This window comes from Spermophilus citellus (assembly GCF_964194105.1).
Source record: "Spermophilus citellus genome assembly, chromosome: 11".
In the NCBI taxonomy this organism is placed as follows: Eukaryota; Metazoa; Chordata; class Mammalia; order Rodentia; family Sciuridae; genus Spermophilus; species Spermophilus citellus.
Genome location: NC_138192.1, coordinates 84,301,840 through 84,320,138, shown reverse-complemented (window position 1 = coordinate 84,320,138; position 18,299 = coordinate 84,301,840). Strand labels below are relative to the sequence as shown.

Below are 18,299 nucleotides of genomic sequence, written 5' to 3'. Positions count from 1 at the left end.
AATTAAATTATTATAATTATCTATTAGAATAATTTTCTTATTTGATAAGAAAACTACAATAATTTTTTAAAAACCTAAGTCTAAAATAGTTTTAAAATTGTTAGTCTAAGGTTTAACAGCTAGTAGGTGGTGTAGGAACTTGGTGCAAATCCATATATATATGAAAATCCAGAGCACAAACCCTTAACCAATGTGTCATTCCTGCCAGGATTGTGGTCTACTCTACAACAGTTTCATCACATTCATGGTACTGTTCAGATTCTATCCTAAAAAATAGATTTCATGAACTTGTCAGGTAGCATCTACCTCATCCTGTCTGAAGAGTATTCCTCTCATGTTCTTTTCCCAACATTGTGATTTAGAACTCCATTGTGATTTAGAACTCGGAGCAGGCAACATGTGGGGCAATAAGTAGCATAATGTGTTTCTTAGTACTTATACAAATGTCTCACCATGACTGTCACTGTTAAGATTTCTCAAACCCCTTGCATGAATGTCTTGGGCATTATGTAAGAGATGACAGACATTTCTTTGTTAACCTAAAGGAATTTTAAAAGCACATGTAAAAACACTGGTTTATGACTGGTTTTATATTTATCAGAGTTTCCTAAACAAAATACAAATGCTATAAGTTGATAGGAGAGATTCAAAGTTGAATCAATCCTTACATGAGAGTGTAATGTATACTCACTTTTTCACTGCAAATAAATGAAAAGTAACAAAGCAGCATTCTCCCAGTGTGTGTAAGTAGGAAATACATGTTTCATATTAAATAACAAATTATTAAGCCCCCTGGCATCATTAGACCCATTAATGGTAATACAATTGTGTGGTGTTTATGTAGATATTGTATGTAACTTCAGGAGTTTTATTACACTCATCTAAGAATATATTTATTGGTTTCCTAGGTAGGTAGTTGAATATTTGCAATGGGTACACATTATAGTACTGTTATAATAGTGATTTTCAACAATTTTTTTCTTTATCATCAAAGACAAAAACCATTTTGTTAAAAAAAAAAACCTTAAGTGGAAAACTGTGCATTTTGAAAATGCTAATTTTGTTTCTAATAGTCTTACACCACAGTTTGTTTGTTTTCCCCAATGAAAAGAGGACAGACAAAGCCTGTTTGTGTGGTCAGGTTCCAGGGCCCTTTGCAGTTTCTAATGCCAGGCTGTGTTCTCCGGTTCCTCAATGCCTTCCTATATGTTAATTCAGTTCATATCATGAAGTCAGCTGACTGGAGAGAGAGAGAGAGAGAGACCACAAAGATGACTCTGATATCCTGCATTTGCGGATGGGAGTATCTGGAACTAAAATAAAAGAGTGGTTTTAGGAAGGAAGATGAGGAGTTCTCCTTCTACATAAGATGAGTTAATGTTTCCTTGGGGTTGTAAAGGAGATTTTAAAACATAAACCTGCTTTAGCTGGCTCCTACAGTCTTTCAACCTATTTACAGTAATTTGGGGATATTTCTCCAGACTGTTAAAGTTTGCATCTTGAATAGCTCCCCAGAGTCCATGTGTTAGAGATTTGGTTCCCAGCTTGGTACCATGGGAAGGTGTTGAAAACTAAAGAGGTGGAGCCTAGTGGGAGCTTTTAGGTTATTGGGGGTATTGCCTCAGGGAAATATGAGATCTTTATCTCTTGTTCTCTTCTTTTTGCATTGGGCCATGAAAGAAATGGGCTTCCTCTGCCATACATTTCTGCCATGATATACTGTGCCCCCACACATACAAAACAATCGGGTCAATTGATCATGGACTGAAACCTCCAAAACTATCCTGGGATAAATTCATCTAATTTGTAAGTTTCTTATCTCTGGTATTTTGTTTCAGTGACAAAAATCTGACTAACAGAGAAAATTGGTACTGAGGGTAGAATTGTTGCTGTAAGTATACATGATGGTGAGGAAAAGCCTTTAGAATCAGGAATCATAAGGACCACAGCCATCACAGGCTCAGAGAACTTTTGGGCAGAATCTTTTGAGAAGTGAGTCTTATGGTTCCCTTCTTGCCCAGGACTGCTGAAGCCAGCAATACACTGAAGGCACTGCAGTCATGGTTCAAATGGACCCAGGTATGGCTCTGTGCTGGTGGCAGACCTTTGCACTGTTTATGTGCTGCTGGTGATTTGCAAACTCACAGAATGCAAGAGGCTTCCACCAATATTTCAGCGGATAGCCTAGGAGGCCAGGAGATGTGTGACAGGGTCAGACCTTGACAGGTCTGTGAGAATAAAGCTGTAGTGGAGACCCCAAGAAGCTGGAGCTGCCAGAAACATGGAATGTGTCTAAGGGAAGCTGCAGATAAAGGTAAAACCTGATGGAGAGAAAGGCCTTCAGGGCTGCTGCAGCGAAGTAGTAGGGTGGGAGCTCCCTAAGCCTTTGGAAGCCCACATGTTGCTACAGTGTGCCCCAACTGCCAGATCTGGAGACTAAAGGATTTAATGTTTTCCCTGCTGGATTTCAATTTTTGGTCTGATTCCTTATTATTTCCTGTTTCACCTTTTTGGAATAGGAATATTTATGGTGTCATAATTTCTTGAATGTTTATGACTTTCTTTTTGATATTTGCAGGGGCTCACAACTAAATTTGCCATGAGTCTCAGAGGAATCTTTGAACTAGGACTTTTAGTCTTCATTCGGATAGTGAAGACTTTGGGACTGTTGGGGATGGACGCATTTTGCATAGTGAAATGTACATGATTCTTGGGGACCAGTGTGAAATGCTATATTTTGGCTCTAGAATGTCTCCCAAAAGCCTATGAGTTAAATCCTTGGTCCCCAGAAGGCTATTGGAAGATGGCAGAAATTTAAGAGATAGAGCCTAATGGGAGGTTTTAAGTCATTGCTGGGATGCCCTCAAAGAGGATTATGGGAACATGGTCTCTTCCGCTTTCTTTTTTTTCACACCTGGCCATGAGATGAATTGGTGAAGAATTTGATGTGTAATATACATATAAAAATATAGATAAAATAAAATATTCCTTGGAAACTGAGGATGTAGCTCATTGTACTTGCCAAGCATGTGCAAGGCCCAATGTTCAATGCCAGCACTGACATGATAGACTATGCTACCGTAGGCCCAAAGCAGAAAGGTCAATTGGTCATGGACCAAAAACTCCAAAATCATGAGCCAAAATAAACCCTCTTTATAAGTTAATTATCTCAGGTGTTTTCAGTAACAGAAATCTAGCACACATAGTATACCTTCCCGACCCCAGCCCTGGAATCCATTGTTACTCCCTAAGGAGTTTCTTTTGGTGGGGAATGGTATTGGGAAATCAATATTTGTGAGTTAGGTATGCTCATTTTCTTAAAATGTCATACATTTTATGTTCTTGCAGCAGATAGAATTAGGAAATAGTTATCAGAAATCATGAGTTTACATTGATATCTCTAATTTCTGTACTATTCTGGAAGTGACTTTCTGGGTTAAATGTTAAATACATTAGATATATGTTAAATATTGACAAATTCTCTTCTGAGGGATTTATACATTTTTCATGCTTATTAGCAATGTTTGAAAGTGTCTTTATTCACAGTCTCACTAACAGTCTATTCATGTACCAATATTTAGAGAGGCTGTGTAGCATTGTAATATTTGGTAGAAATAGTTCCTCTCAGTTTTTTTAGTGCTTTATGCTCATTTTTGCAGGTTAATTTTATTTATTTATTTTACTTATATATGACAGTGAAATGTATTATGATTCTTATTACACATATAGAGCACAATTTTTCATATCTCTGGTATACATAGTATATTCACACCAATTTCTTTCTTCTTATCTATACAGGTTAATTTTTTTATATATACTTCAGTATCAACTTATCTAGATCTAGAAACAGAACGTGGGATTTTAATTGAGAGAACATCACACTTGGAAACTTAGGGAGAACCAATTTCTTAATGTTGAGACTATCTTGCCAAAGACAATAGATATCTTTCCTTTTTGTACAATTCTACTTTTGCATACTCATGGTGTTTTATAATTTTCCTCATGTGTATTTGTATATTGTTAGTCTTATCCATAAATATTTTACTTTTTTTTAGCATTTTACTTTGTAAATGGAGTTTTCTCTTTCATCGTACTTTCTAGTTGGTCATTATGTATAGATGAAGGCAATTGAATTTCCTATGTTATATGCTGTAAATTTGCTTAATAATTTGATACCATCATTGGTCTCTAAGATTTTCCTGGTATACCATTGTCATTTATACAGGAATGCCTTACTTCTTTTTAAGCTCTTACAGCTGTCCCTATAACAGAACACCTGAGATAATCAAAGATAAAAATAAAGAAAAAAATTTATTCTGGTTCACTGTTTTGGAGGTTTCAGCCTATGATCAGTTGGCTCCATCACCAATCCATAGCGAGGCAACACATCAGGGGGAGCATGTAGCAGAGCAAAATTGCTCATCTCCTGGAGAGGGAGCAAAAAAAGGAGAAAGGTTTCTGGAGTCTTAAAATCCCTTTGAAGGGCACTCCCCCAATGACCTGAAGACCTCTTACAAGACCCATCCTCTTCAAGGTTCCCCCACCTCCCAATAGTGCCACCCTGGACACCAGTCCTTTAACACAAGGGTTTGCCAAACCTCCAGTGGCATAAGAAGTATCTTTGAGGATAATAAAAATCCTTGCCTTCTTCTTGTGAACAAGTAAGTGGTAATACCGTTAGTGTTTCTGCATTGAGTTGGTGTGGTGAGGGCTGCAGAACAAACTGCATTTTATTCACACTACTGTAATCTGTTCCTTCCTATTATCTTGAGAGTTGACCACCTGCTCCAGTAGTGGATGTTGAATTTGTCAGATGTGTGTGCTTGGTGCTCTTCCTCAGGGTTAGGTATCAATTCTGAACCTGCTTCGCTAATAAGTGCTTGGAAGTTCTCCTTTGTTTTTATGCTCTGGATCAGTTTTTATAGCCTTGGGGCAATCCGTGCTCCCAAAGTTCACCACAGTACTCCTGCAGAACAATCTCTGTGCCAGGTTCTTTCTGTATATGGTAGATTTTTTTTTTAAACTTATTCTGTTTATTTTACGAAAACTGATCTTTTTAAGGTACCTTGTCAACTCATATAAGTTATAGAACCTTAATTTTTTTTAATTTTAAGTTTCCCTTATCAATGGAAATTTCCCCTTATCAATTATTATGTTGCATATTTGTTCTTCTCCCATTTTTATTGATCAACTGAGTTAATGGCTTATCTATTTTTTCCTCCAAGACTAGAACTTTTTAGTTATTAATGAATGGATAACCTGTTGTTAATTTCTTCTTTCATTTTTATGTTGTTCTTCTACTTTGTTAGAGTTTATTTTGCTGTTGTTTGTCTAGCTTTTGGATTTGGAAATTTATTTTCACTGACTGACACAGATGTTGAAGACCTTTTTTCTTCTAATCGTTATTTCAAATGTATCTCATAGATTTCAAACTGAGGAGTTTTCATTAAAATCTTAGAAATTCTGTGTTTTTGTTTGTATTTCACCGTACACCCGGAAATTGCTTGACAGTAGTTTAAGTTTCCAAGGATATTACCTTCCCCTTCCCCACTTTTTCGCCTTTAATTTCTGTATTTATTGCCTTGTGGTTAGTATGACCGAATAAATTACCACTTATTTTGTGAATATACCATGAGTGCATGAAAAAGGGTATATTCTTTTTTAGTTCCATTTTTCTTTCTTTATTAAATATTCATTCACATCTAATCTCTACTGCATGATACACTTAGGATATGTAAAACTATCACTTGAATCAAAGTGTTTTTGTACATTTATAATTTAGAAGTAGAATATCAAAAATATATAAAGCTACTTTTAAAAACATGGCAACATGACCTGTTAATTCATATTCTTTCATATGAAATAGTTTTAAAAATCATCATGGAGCCTGGAAAACAATGTAATAGCAACATAATATATTTTAGAGATAACAGTAATAATGACAAAATATTAAAAATGTACTTCTGTGGCTTAGGTTCTTTGTTGATGATGCTATTTCAATCACAGTAAGTGCTACAATGTAGATGTTGATACATATTACACAAAATACATTAACGTTCATTCAAGTGTAACTTGTCATATGAGAATGTACACCTCTTTAATTGAACAATTAACTTAAAATTATTGGTAATTAATCTTTAGCATATATTATGGTACACAAATCTTTCCAAGAATCTTCATTTTTAGATGGAACATATGTTCTTGATATGCTAACAACAATGTGACTTATTTTTTTCTCCAGGTCTTGCAGATAACTAAAACCTTCTGTTGTAAAAGTTTAGTTACTTATATACGATCCTGAGAGGATATGTTGAAAAAGCTTTCTTACTGGATAAAATCATTATTAAAACATGTTCATGGAATTAATCACTAATATTTTTATAGTTTCCTAGTTTGTGGGAGATTAAATATACAATTATGCCATCAAATTAGATTGTTGTGAAGCTGATCATATTTAAATGTTCATTATTCTAGTTGACTTTTGAGTAGGGAGGAAAAGTCTCCTTAAGGCCAGCAGCATAAATTTCTTTTCATTTTGTTTTGGGAAAAATGATATACTTAAAATATGTCTACTCAATAACAACTTCCAAAAGCAGCAAAAATTCATGATATTTTTTTAAAATGATAAAAATAAATGAATGGTGTATTTGGAGGAATTTTCTCTTTGCTTTCTACTACTTTTTCACTTTTGCTCTCTGAAACTTGTCTTTGCTCCTTTATTATTTAAATGTTGAAGTATTGAAGTGATTATTTTGGTAGCAGGTGATTCTTCCTACTAATTGCTTTTTGGTCAGTTTTAGCTGTTAGAAATGAAGACTTGTTTACGTTGGCAGACTGAATGTGAATTTAGAAGTTACAAGGTTTAGTTTACATTTTAAGTAGGTTGTGGCATTAAGATTATTTCCATCTGTACATGTAAAGATCAGCACACATAAACTTTTGTTGGCAATAAAGCGAAACTGATGCATTTTAGTATAAATTTCCCAAGATAAAATATCTGCAAGTCTGACCTTTTCTGGAAAGTTGTCAAATCTTATGTGTGAAAGGCTTTTACCATCACTGTTACACATTAACAGGGCATAGTTTAATATTAATAGCTACTGAGAGTTATGGTTAAGTGAGGACATTCTTGTGTTTAGGTTTTATCTTTGCAACCCTTAGCTGCTTTTCTGTGTGAAATAGTTGTGAATGCCCACAAGGCTGTGACAAGGTTCTGGGCTCTTAACTTTGATGAACACCAAGCCATTTCTCTCGTGCTGCACTCAGAACAGCACAGATGTGAGTCTGGGAGTGGCGTCCCTACCGCTCCTGTGAGCCTTTGTTTGGAGAACACCCCGATTAACCCCCACCCTTCATGGTTCATTGACTCACTGATAAATCAAGTTTAAACTAGTACATATTAGCACATTTGTTACTAACCGAGGAACAGTTGGTCATTCTGTTTTACTTTGCTGGTTCATTGCAAACTGGCGTGCTAAAAAGGTCTCTACTCCAGAGTATGAATCGAGAGGTTACCAAAGGACTGAGAACTGAGTCAGTTGCATATTAATATTGAATCATACTTGTATTTAAATCTTGGATTATCTATTTGGGAGATGATTATACTGTTGTAAACTTATGAATAAATGATCATTGCCACTTTAAAATGCATTTTTCAAGAAGTTTGGGGATTTATGTGTCTCACTATAGCTTTTGTATTAAACAGTTTGTCATAATTGGATGCGAGGAGACCAAGGTCACGGTGATCAGATGGCTGGTGTTGCTGCATTCTAAAAATATTTTTCAAGTTCTTTGCAGCTGATGGTTTTATATAAGTCCTCACAGTGTACTGTAGTATTTCTGTATCACATGGAAATGTTTCTGTTCAATCAGGGACTGGAATGTACATGTCTATTTTCTCATAAAAAAGTGCTTGTTTATCTAACTATAAATTCATTTTTCTTAAAATTTTAAGAACTTTCTCCTCTTTCTAACCCTCCTGACCTGGTTTTCAAACTCTTTGAATGCTTTTCTTACTGTTTCAGCTCTCTTCATGAGAGAGAGAGGTTTATAGAATCACCTGGTACTTTCTAGTGCTGAGGACTATCTTGGCTTCATCTATGGCCCATCATCCCTTAGACACCTGCTTCTTTGCATTTTCCTTTCTCTTCTGAGTTAAGGAAGTTTGAGTGCAGGACAACACTCTGAGTCTTAGACCAGGATAAGAAAATTGGGATTGCTTTACAAAACCAGCTAGTGTCCTGTAGACTAAATGCTGTTGTTTTCGGGTTGTCTGAGTTTTATTGTAACTGATAATTTGTTTCTGGAAGGCGAACTGATTTAAGTTCTAAGCAAGAGGCTCAGTATATATTTTCAGTGCTGCTCTAAATTTCATTTACAAATTTAACTTAGAAAAGATTTTGCCAGGTCTTAATTATAATGTTTTGTACTCACTTTAAGATTGTAAATGCAGGCTGTAGGTAGGAGATAGGGATCAAATTACTTTCATAAAACCTTAACGTAGTAGCTAAAAAAGGTAGTTATCTTTTCCATGCTAAATGTTTCTTCCAGAGGATTTAGATGTCTATCACAAAACCTATTTTTGATAAATCTTTTATTCTTCATTATTTGCCTTAGAGTTTTTAAAAAAATTTTAGGAATTAATGTAAATGTTTTATAACTTTGGATTTATTTCATATTATGGTGACTTAAAGATAAAAACTTCTTTCTGAACTAAATTGTTTTTCAGCATTTAGTTCTTGCTTTCTCTAATACAGTTCTCAATGCAGTTTCATATTTTTTTCTTTAAATTTTATTCTTTAAAATAATACTAGTTTAGTATGTATATTTACTGGGCATCTACCATATGTGAGATTCTATGCTAGTAAAGATGGCAGAGAGCAAAATCATAAAGTTCTTGACTGCGAGGAGCCTGTGCCCTCGTTCTAGAAGAAGAATTGAGGAGGAGCAAATAAAATGTATCTGTCAAGTGATGGTGTGTACTACCAGACCATGCAATGAATTTATTTGCTATTGTGGACAGAATGGACAAGGAAGTCTTCATTGAATGCAAATTTTAAAAGAAAGCGGAGAGTAATAGGAAAAGGGAGTTCTATGGATATCTGAGGGCAAAATGTTCCAAGCAGAGTAAACGGGAAGTATATAGAATTGAGCAAGAAGTTCAGGTTGAAAGTGAAGTCAGCACTGGGCAGAGAGCTTACAGAGGTGGCTCAGAATAGGTCATAAAGGGCCTTGCAAGCTTTGTTTGCTTCTTGACTTTTATTCTGAGAAAAATAGGAAGCCACTTGGAGGTTTTAAACAGAAGAGTAACATAAGTCCATTTTCAAATGGATATTCTGGCTGCTAAGTGTAGAGTAGAACAAGTGAGTAAAGGACAATATTGAAGTAGGAGGGAAGTTAAGGGGAAACTGGAATAATCCAGGCAAGAGATGGTGGTTTAAATCATGATGGGAGTAGGAGAGGTTGGTGAGAAGTGGCTAGATTCTGCATTAGTTTTTGAAGGTACAATCAGCTGCATTTACTCATGGAGGCTGCTAAGAGCAAAAAAGTCAAGGATAGTGTCAAGATATTTTTTGTTTTGTAATGAAAAATGTCAAACATATAGAAAATACATAATGTTATAATAGATACCTATATTTGCACCTTGATTCTATAGGTCTTAACATAATTTTTTCCATATTTGCTTTATACATTATATTGTGTCAGTGTTCAAAAGTAAATTGGAGACATACTTCTTCCAGAAATATTTCAATACGCTTCTTTAAAAACATTTTACAAATAACTATCATTATCCTACTAAATGAATGAACAAAAATTGCCTATCATCTAATCCCTGGTTCATACTCAAATCTCCTAGGGTTTCTATAATGTCTTTTAGAACTAATTTGTACCAACTAAAGGAATCATTTAATTGAATACACTTAAACTACAACATTACAACATTTCCTTCCTCATTTGTCTTATTCTGACATTGACTTACAGAAGAGACCAGATTATTATGCATGCCTTAGTGTACGCGAAGGTCACTTGGAAGTCTTATTTAAACATGAACTGCTGCTCCCCAATCTAAAAACCTGATTCATTGGGTGTAGCATAGCTTTTTCTAAGGAGGTACTGGGTGGAGCTGGGTTATCATTCTGAACACCGTACTTAAAGCAGTACTTTTGTATCACTATCTGATTACTTATTTATGGTATCATTTAACTTGTTCTATTTCCTGTATTTCCTATAAACTGAATTTTCAACCTAAAGCCTTAATAAGATTCATGTGGGATATTTTGTGTTAGAATACAAAGTAGTACTGTGTAGTTCATTTTTCATCATGTCAAGTGACACGTAATGGTAAGTATCCCATTATTAATGAGACTAAAATATTCCTCAGTTAATGGTTTTAAGATACATTGATTATCTTTGCCTGAAATAATTATCTAATTAGGGGCTACAATATGGAGATTTCTGGTTTGATTGTTTCATCTAAATTAGTGATATTTCTTATGAAAAAGCATGTGGCTTCTGCAACTGGGGCTATTTGGCTATCCAAGATACATATTAGATAAACAGGATAACTACTTAATTTGTTAGCTTTAATTATTATTTTTAAAGTAAGGAACCAATGTTTCTGATTGGAACAAGTGGAAGGTAAGAAGTTATCATTGAGTGAGATTGGGGGGACTTTGGGTAAGAGAGGTCAGGTTTAATGGAAAAAATCAGAATTTCACTTTTGAATATGTTAAGTTCGAGATGTCCATTATACATATGAGTTGGTCAGATTTCAGTTGAATAGAACATAAAATGTTCTGTCTATTTTAGGTAGAGGAGAGTTTCATGCAGGTAATAAAAAATGAGAGTGTGTAATACATCAAATATACTGGTAGCCTATAATTATTGTGGCTTTACTTTTTTTGTCTTTACCCCATATACACAGTCTCATGAAAACGTCCTATTACCAGTCTTCTGAAGGGAACAAACGGGACCTAGATTAGAGAGAGTTCTTCATTAAAAAAAATGAGCTACTGAAACACTGCAGTCCTACTCAAGAATGTTCCTGAAATATAGAGAAAGGAAATCTTTCTGTGGGGCAGGACTCCTCACAGTTGATGCTAGTTGTCAAGGAGTAACAGGCAGAAGGTTTGATGCATGCTGATGTCTGGACAGTGGTTAAGAGCTTGGCCAGTCAGGGTCTTGGAAGAAAAAGGTTGGTGACAAGGATATTGAGGTAGAAAATATACTTTTTGCAGAAAATAATAGACTATGAAGAGATGTATATTGTATGTAAAAGCTCACCAAGGAGATTTCATTCAGAGGAGGGAATTCACAAGATATCACATTGTAAAAATGTCAACCAGTGTCATTGCAGAGCATCCCTGGGGCTTGCACAGTGAACAAAGTGGCACTGGTGAAGGGATAGAAGGAATATGTGGTTTTCACAGTAAGTGTTTCTGCTCACCAGGATTGTTTGGATTACTATGTTTACCCACAAACAGATCAAACTTGAGCCCTGGATATGGCAACCCAGTCCAAGGTAACCAGCCAGTCACTTGGTGGCAGGCTGATTGCACTATGTCCTCTCTATTGTGGAAGGTCAATGGTTTGTCCTTGCTGTTATGACTACTTAATCTAGGTATGGATTTGCATTCCCATCCACCATGTTCTGTCATCACTACCCTCTATACCCTTCCTTACTGAAGGCTCATTTCAATAGATTTACATCCTTTATGATATTGCTTTGTAAAAAAAAAGAAGCAGAAAATAGAATAATATATAGAGATGTGGCTGTGTGAAAAAAAACAGAATATATGTCTGCATGTTGGCATATGTGTAGAATATTTCTGGAAGGAGTTACATAGTATCATCAGTGGTTGTTTCTGTGAAGGAAACTGGGTATCAGAGAATGGGCTGAAAAAGGAGATTTTGGGTTCTGTAACTTGTTTATGCTTTAATCTGCATAGCAAACAGCCAAGCATGTGATTCTTAGATACAGAACATTTGCACTAAAGGTCACCTGGTGAAATTTGAGGGAAACCTAGGACCTCATACAGATCTGACTTCAAATTCAGACATTGCCCAGGCTGAGAAGGGAAGTGTCTTTGAAAATCCTCCAGCTCTGGGTAATGTGCTCCTTCCCCAGGTGTAAGACAAGTTCTTCGAGCTCTATGTGCCTGGGGAAAGACCCCATCCTCTCCCACCCTCTCCAATACTAACTGCTACAAACCATTCTCATTCCCTACACCATATCACCGCCAAAGGCTCTTTATCACCTGGTTCCCAATTCCCCTAGGGCTCAACTGACATCATCCCTACTGTCTTCAGCTGCAAACACCATTTTACTTTACCCTCTGAATGAATGGTCCATTATTAGCAAAATCTATGTTTTCAACCACTTTCCCAAATATTAACACTGCTTTCTTGCTTTAATAGAGAAACCCAGGTCTGCCAAGGGCTCATAGCTTCTCATGCAGTCATCTCAAGTGCTGGCTGTTTTCTCTGCCGTACCTTCCTAACACTGGTCTTCAAGGTGCTGCTGACATCTTCCTTCTATTTATCTGCTGTTTGGGGGCCACCTATATTTCATCCTATCATCATTGTATATTTTATGCCAATTTTTTTTCTTGCAAAAAGTAGGATGTAATCATTATGTGAAATTTTTTATTACTAAACGCTCTTTGATGTAAGATTGGGATGCACAGCAGATTCATGGATGTGCATTACCATGGTCACAATTATGAAGTAAAAATATGGCATTTTCTTTCCTTTATCCCTTAAAAATTCTCCACAATGATGCTCAGTCCATTGGACACCTTCATTTAGTGCTACTTGTGCAGCCCTATACAGACTACTAGATCCTTCCTTTTACTCCTTGAAGACCTAAGCCTGTCACACCATCACTCTAACACTACTTGTTAGAATCTTAGGTGTTTTTGTAAATGTTCAGTTGTTAGTCTTTGGTCCGTCAGAGATCCTAACTTGCATTTTAGTTTAGCCCCCCTTCTCTTATGACCATACTCCCAAAGTACTGGTTCTTAAAGTGTGACCCCCAGACCAATATGACCAGCATCATCTGCCGTCTGTTGTAAACAGGCCCCACCTCAGGCTACTGAGTCCCAAACTCTGAGACTGAGGCTCAGAATCCAAGGAAATTCTGATGAATATGCCAGCCCATGAGGTCTTATTGTCAGTACCAATCTCTCTGAATGTGTCTCAATTTCAAGTATCCTCCCCATCCCTGCTGCCTTTCTTTGGTCTTCCTAGATCCCTGATCTACTCCCTAAATTCTTGAAATCCTTCAACCCCACTGATACTACAATTTAAGGACTCCGCTGCTTTGTCACTAGGTCTTACTCATCTTATGTCCTCAATTTCCCCTTATCCAGCCACTATTTGACTACTTCTTGACACTTCTCTTTCAAATACCATATTAAAAGGGTCAATGAAGCCAGTCAGCTCCAGGTTCTTTATTATTCTTGAAACTTCCACTGCACCCATTCCAGTCCAAGAGCAGTATCTGCCACCTGGAATGACACAACTCTTCTCACTTTGTGATACTTAGTTCTGTTGTGTCTAATTCCCACACAGCAGCCAGAGGGGTCCTTTGAACACCCAAGGCTATGTTGCTACATTGCTCAAAATTCACCATGCTTCTCCTGCTACCCAACAAAAAACCAAGTCCTTGGAAATGCCTCCAAATTCTGGGTGATCTGACCTTTCCTGGACAGAAAGTCCCTTTTATGTTTGCCTTCCTCCTTTCCTTTCTTCATTTTTTGTCCTTACAAATTATGACCACCTGACATGCTCTAAATTCTGATTTGTTTCTGTCTCTTGCTGTTACAGTGGAAGCTTCATAAAGACAGAGGCTTTTCTGGTTCAACTGACTGGGCTCAGTTCCTGGACTCCTGTGTGGTATATAGCAGGCATGTAGTTATTTGTGAATGGATAAATGAATGAATATAGGAAGGAGAAATAAAGTTTGTTTTTATGATAACAACAATCCTTAATAGGACTACTTTTGCTTGAGAAATGAAATAAAGTATTCTGACAAATTTTCTGGGTAAAACAAATGTCATCTGGATATTTTATCTGACCCTTGGTGGCTGGGGTTTAGAGTAAGTTTCTCTTCCCTGTCATTTTAATAAAAGCAATTCTGGATTTACCTGCTTAGTTTCTCTTGCTTATAGGATGACAATATTATCTTTTTTTTTTTAAGAGAAAGAGAGAGAGAGAGAGAGAGAGAGAGAGAGAGAGAGAGAGAGAGAGAGATTGATTTTTAATATTTACTTTTTAGTTTTCGGTGGACACAACATCTTTATTTTATTTGTATGTGGTGCTAAGGATCGAACCCAGTGCCCCCCACATGCCAGGAGAGCGTGCTACCGCTTTAGCCACATCCCCAGCCCGACAATATTATCTTGACAACAATTTTTTTAACCTTGTCTAGAATCATACATTGCATTTATTTATCAATGCAATGATAAACTCTCTTTAGTTTTCTTTAAAGAGAATAACAACTAATGACAAGGGACACAGTTTAAGAGTAATACATAAATATTTTGTCCCAAATGATCATCACAGGATAGTTTTAGCATCCATTACTTGTTTCCTGTCTCAATTGGTTATTACATTAATGAATTAAAATAGTGATTTTCTCTTCCTTTACAATGTATTACATATTACTAATTATTCTACAAAACAGCTTTTCCATTTTTGCCCTTTATTTGTTTGATGTGAGAGTTACTCGTGGAATTGGGTGGTCAAGAAATTCAATGTCCGAAGTGGAATAAAGGGAAGGGAGGGAAAATGGGAATAGGAAAGGCAGTAAAATGAATTGGACATTACTTTCATGTGTTCACATATGAATACATGACCACTGGTAACTCCACATGATAAAAGAAATAGTTCTTGGGAGCCAAGAACCGAGAGGACTGAATTCAGTTGGTGATTAGGAGAGGCTTCAGTGAGGAAGTGACATTTGGAACAAGCTCTGAAAGATTTTGATTAAAAATAGGAATGGGGTAGAATGGAAAGGGAAACCATCTAAGGGAAGGCCTAGTAGACTTGGTATTTGATGACAAATACAGTGGTCTGGACCATGATAAGGAAATTAAAATGAAACATAGAAACCCTTTAGATTAACTTCATGCATTTGCTCAGGCCAGTCTCACTGCCTAGAATTTCTAACTTTTCCCTTTTGCTGAGGAGTGGGATGAAAGGTAATAAAGGAAGGAATTCTAGGCTGTAGAAACTGCATGTGCCAAAGCCCCACTCAATACTCCTTTCTTATGGAAACCTTTTCCAGATGCCTAATGAGAACTATGCATCTTGCTCTCACACAGGCCCACCTTACGCATGCTGTTCTGTTAGCAGTCAATACTGTCTTGAGCTGTTTGCATTTGTGGATATGTCTTCTTCCTCTGAAGCATGAACCAGGTCTTAATCACCTTCCCCATCTTCCCAGCATGGATGCTCAGTGTTTTTTGAATATGCCTGAGAGAGAAAGGAAAAGAGAAAGGTTGGGATTGGGGAAAAGAGGACTCAAAGGACTGTTTTAAGGGTTTGGTGTGCTCTGCAGGCTGTGATGAGCTGTGGCAGCTTTTGCCCTGTGAGGCATTGATCAGAGCTGTGATGCTGAAGGGTGCAGCGAGGGGAGAATAGCCAGGGTGCCCGTGCTGTGACCCCTGAACTAGAGGATGGCAGTGAGAAAGTGCAGAAGGCATTAAAGCAAGTAGTTCCCTGTGAATCTGAGCACTCATTCAAATGCAGGAACTTGGAAAAGAAAGTGAGAGTGGTTTTGAGGTTTTCAGCCTAGGTGACTGGAAGCCCGACAGAGGCTTCCTATCACAGTAGAGGCCCTGGGCAGTTTGATGGAAATGTTTAAGAAGTTCAGCATAGCTCTGTCTAGTTTTTCCTCTCAAGTGCTCCCTAAACTCAAAACAATATGTGCTGTCAAAAGATTCTCATTTTATCAAATATAAAATATTATTCTACTTGAGGTAGGAAGCACTAACTTTGCATTTGTGATAGATATTTTTTCCCTTCTCTTTATTAAAACCGGATGTTAATAACTGCTTTTGCAGCCTTGAATCATGGCCCTCTGAGAGCAGCTTACCATCAAAGAAACGGTTGTCAGCTTTCTTTTGGCTCCTGCCCCTTCCTAACAACAGAAAATTTGCTTTGCACCTGCTCCAACTGGGTTCTCAGTGATAAGCATCTTGCAAGCCCAGAAAATTGTAGTATCAAATCTCAGCCCCAACTGTGAGGCAGCACCATCAGCGACTCCCCGCTGAGAGGCGTTGCTTTCCCAATTCCCTGGAGAAGATTTTTTTTCCTCCCTTGGCTGCTTTTTGGGCTTGAACTCTGACCTAAACCACTCCTTTTAGCTACCAGTATCCAGTGCTGTGGGTGCCAACCATGTCCCAACTCTGCTCACTCTGCTCTGCCTGGGGCCCATCAGTAGGTCAGACGTTGGTAGCCCTGGGGTCACCAGGGCTACCCAATTCCAATAATGAGCATATTTATCTAAGGAGAGGAGATGTACCCTTCTCTTTGTTACAGTTCATCACTTTTCTCTAGGAAAAAAAAATGCTAACATTTGATATCTGTGATTTGATAAATGTACATAAACATTGCCTAATGTTCACAGAGTTGCATTTGCTTATACCTTCCTTCATAGATAAGTGCTTTGTGATATCTCATGATGTATTTCAAGAGAAATAAGCCTACTTTGTTATTAGGAAAACATAAGTGTTTGAAGATGGTCATATCCAGGAATACACTTATAAGCATTTTGAATAAAAATAGCAAATACTATTTAAATATGTGTATAACATTCTAATGGACTTTCACATTGTCATTTTAAATGGAAGGAAAAATTGTTGACAATCTATCTTTTTCTTCTCAGGTTTTTCAAACAGGCCAAAGTCATTAAAAATACTCCTTAACCCCCAAAGTCACAAAAAAGAAGCTACCCAGGTCTATTATGAGAAGGCGGAACCTCTGCTAAAGCTTGCAGGGATAAAGACTGATGTCACAAGTGAGTCACTGTCATTGTGGAATTTTATCATTGAAAATCTCACTTATGAAAGTCAGATAATCTGAATTTGTTTTTAATCCAAACTTGCAGAGCTGTTTGTAATATCTAAAGCTTTTGAAGTTGTTCCTATAATTCTGGTCAGTTCCAGAAGTGTAAGTGGTTATGTTTCCTTATTTAATAAGCTATTTTTATTAAGATATCAATGTCTTCTCTTTAGAATGTTTCCAGTCTTCCAACAATTATTAGGATTGATTTTAAAGAAAATTGTATACTTTTTTGTCTTCAATGAGATGTTTACTATTTATACATGATTTCTGCAGTTTGGCAAGCAATTGATTTTTGCTCCCTTATATAGCTGATGTCTTTCCATGGAATCTTTCGGTAGGTTGTTTTTGTTCTGACTCTGACCCCTGCTGGTTAGGTCAAAACTAAGCAAGTAGTTGCTGGTTTTAGTCAGACTTGGAGAAACCAGAAGCTTAAATTCATTGTCTAAAATAAGAATGTTTCCTTAGCTTTATACTAAGGAAAATAGAAATTTTCTAATGTTAAAATTAATAGAAAGGAGATTAGTAATACTCTTCGAGTTTTTATATGTGATGACCAAATTCTTTTGTTTCCTTAAGACTCGTATCTTTCCTGCTGCTGGACGCTGAGAATAAGTGTTTGATACTATCAAGAATCACAATTTTTTCTAGCTTTATTTCTGTGTAGCTTCATTAACATAATGGAAATTTGCAATAATTTTTTACTGATGAAGAATATTGCACAATAAACCTCCCAAGAAATAAGCCCAGAGCACAATTGGAGTCTCCTACTCCTAATTCTGAGTTCCTGGGGAAGGGATTCAGAATGACAGGACTGTGCTCAGCTGTAACCAAGGGAGATGGGTTGCACGATGTAAATAAGGTCAGTGAAGCCCAGTGACTTGATGGATTGGGTAGAAGGAAGTTCCTGAAAAGGGGCAAGCTTTGGGGGAAGTTCAGTCACCCCAGAAAACATCTGTTTCAATGGAGGTTAAAGAGAAACTGTCATGAAAACCTGGAGTGGAAAATTTCTGAATTAAAGTTGTCATAAAAGTTAACCTTTTGTGTTTGTGATTTGGGACTCACTTAGAAATGATATATGAGGAAAAGAGAAAATTCAGAGATCTATCCTTTTTACTGAAAATTTTTCAGGTATTAGATAAAAGAAAAATTTGAAGATTCTAACTGGAATGAGACTGTATTAAAAGTTGAGTAAACTCATTAAAAACTCAATAACATTATCTTGTATGTTT

General features: G+C 36.6%; 1 protein-coding gene across 1 annotated transcript in view; it reads left to right on the top strand.

Moving 5' to 3' along the window:
* The window catches only part of CERKL (CERK like autophagy regulator), a gene marked incomplete at its 5' end in the record, with an annotated part of 125,128 nt that overhangs the window by 58,112 nt on the left and 48,717 nt on the right, over positions 1-18,299 (top strand). The window contains one exon of the mRNA XM_081262467.1: positions 16,892-17,023. Coding sequence (XP_081118593.1) covers positions 16,892-17,023 — 132 coding nt within the window. The remainder of the gene's footprint in view (positions 1-16,891; positions 17,024-18,299) is intronic.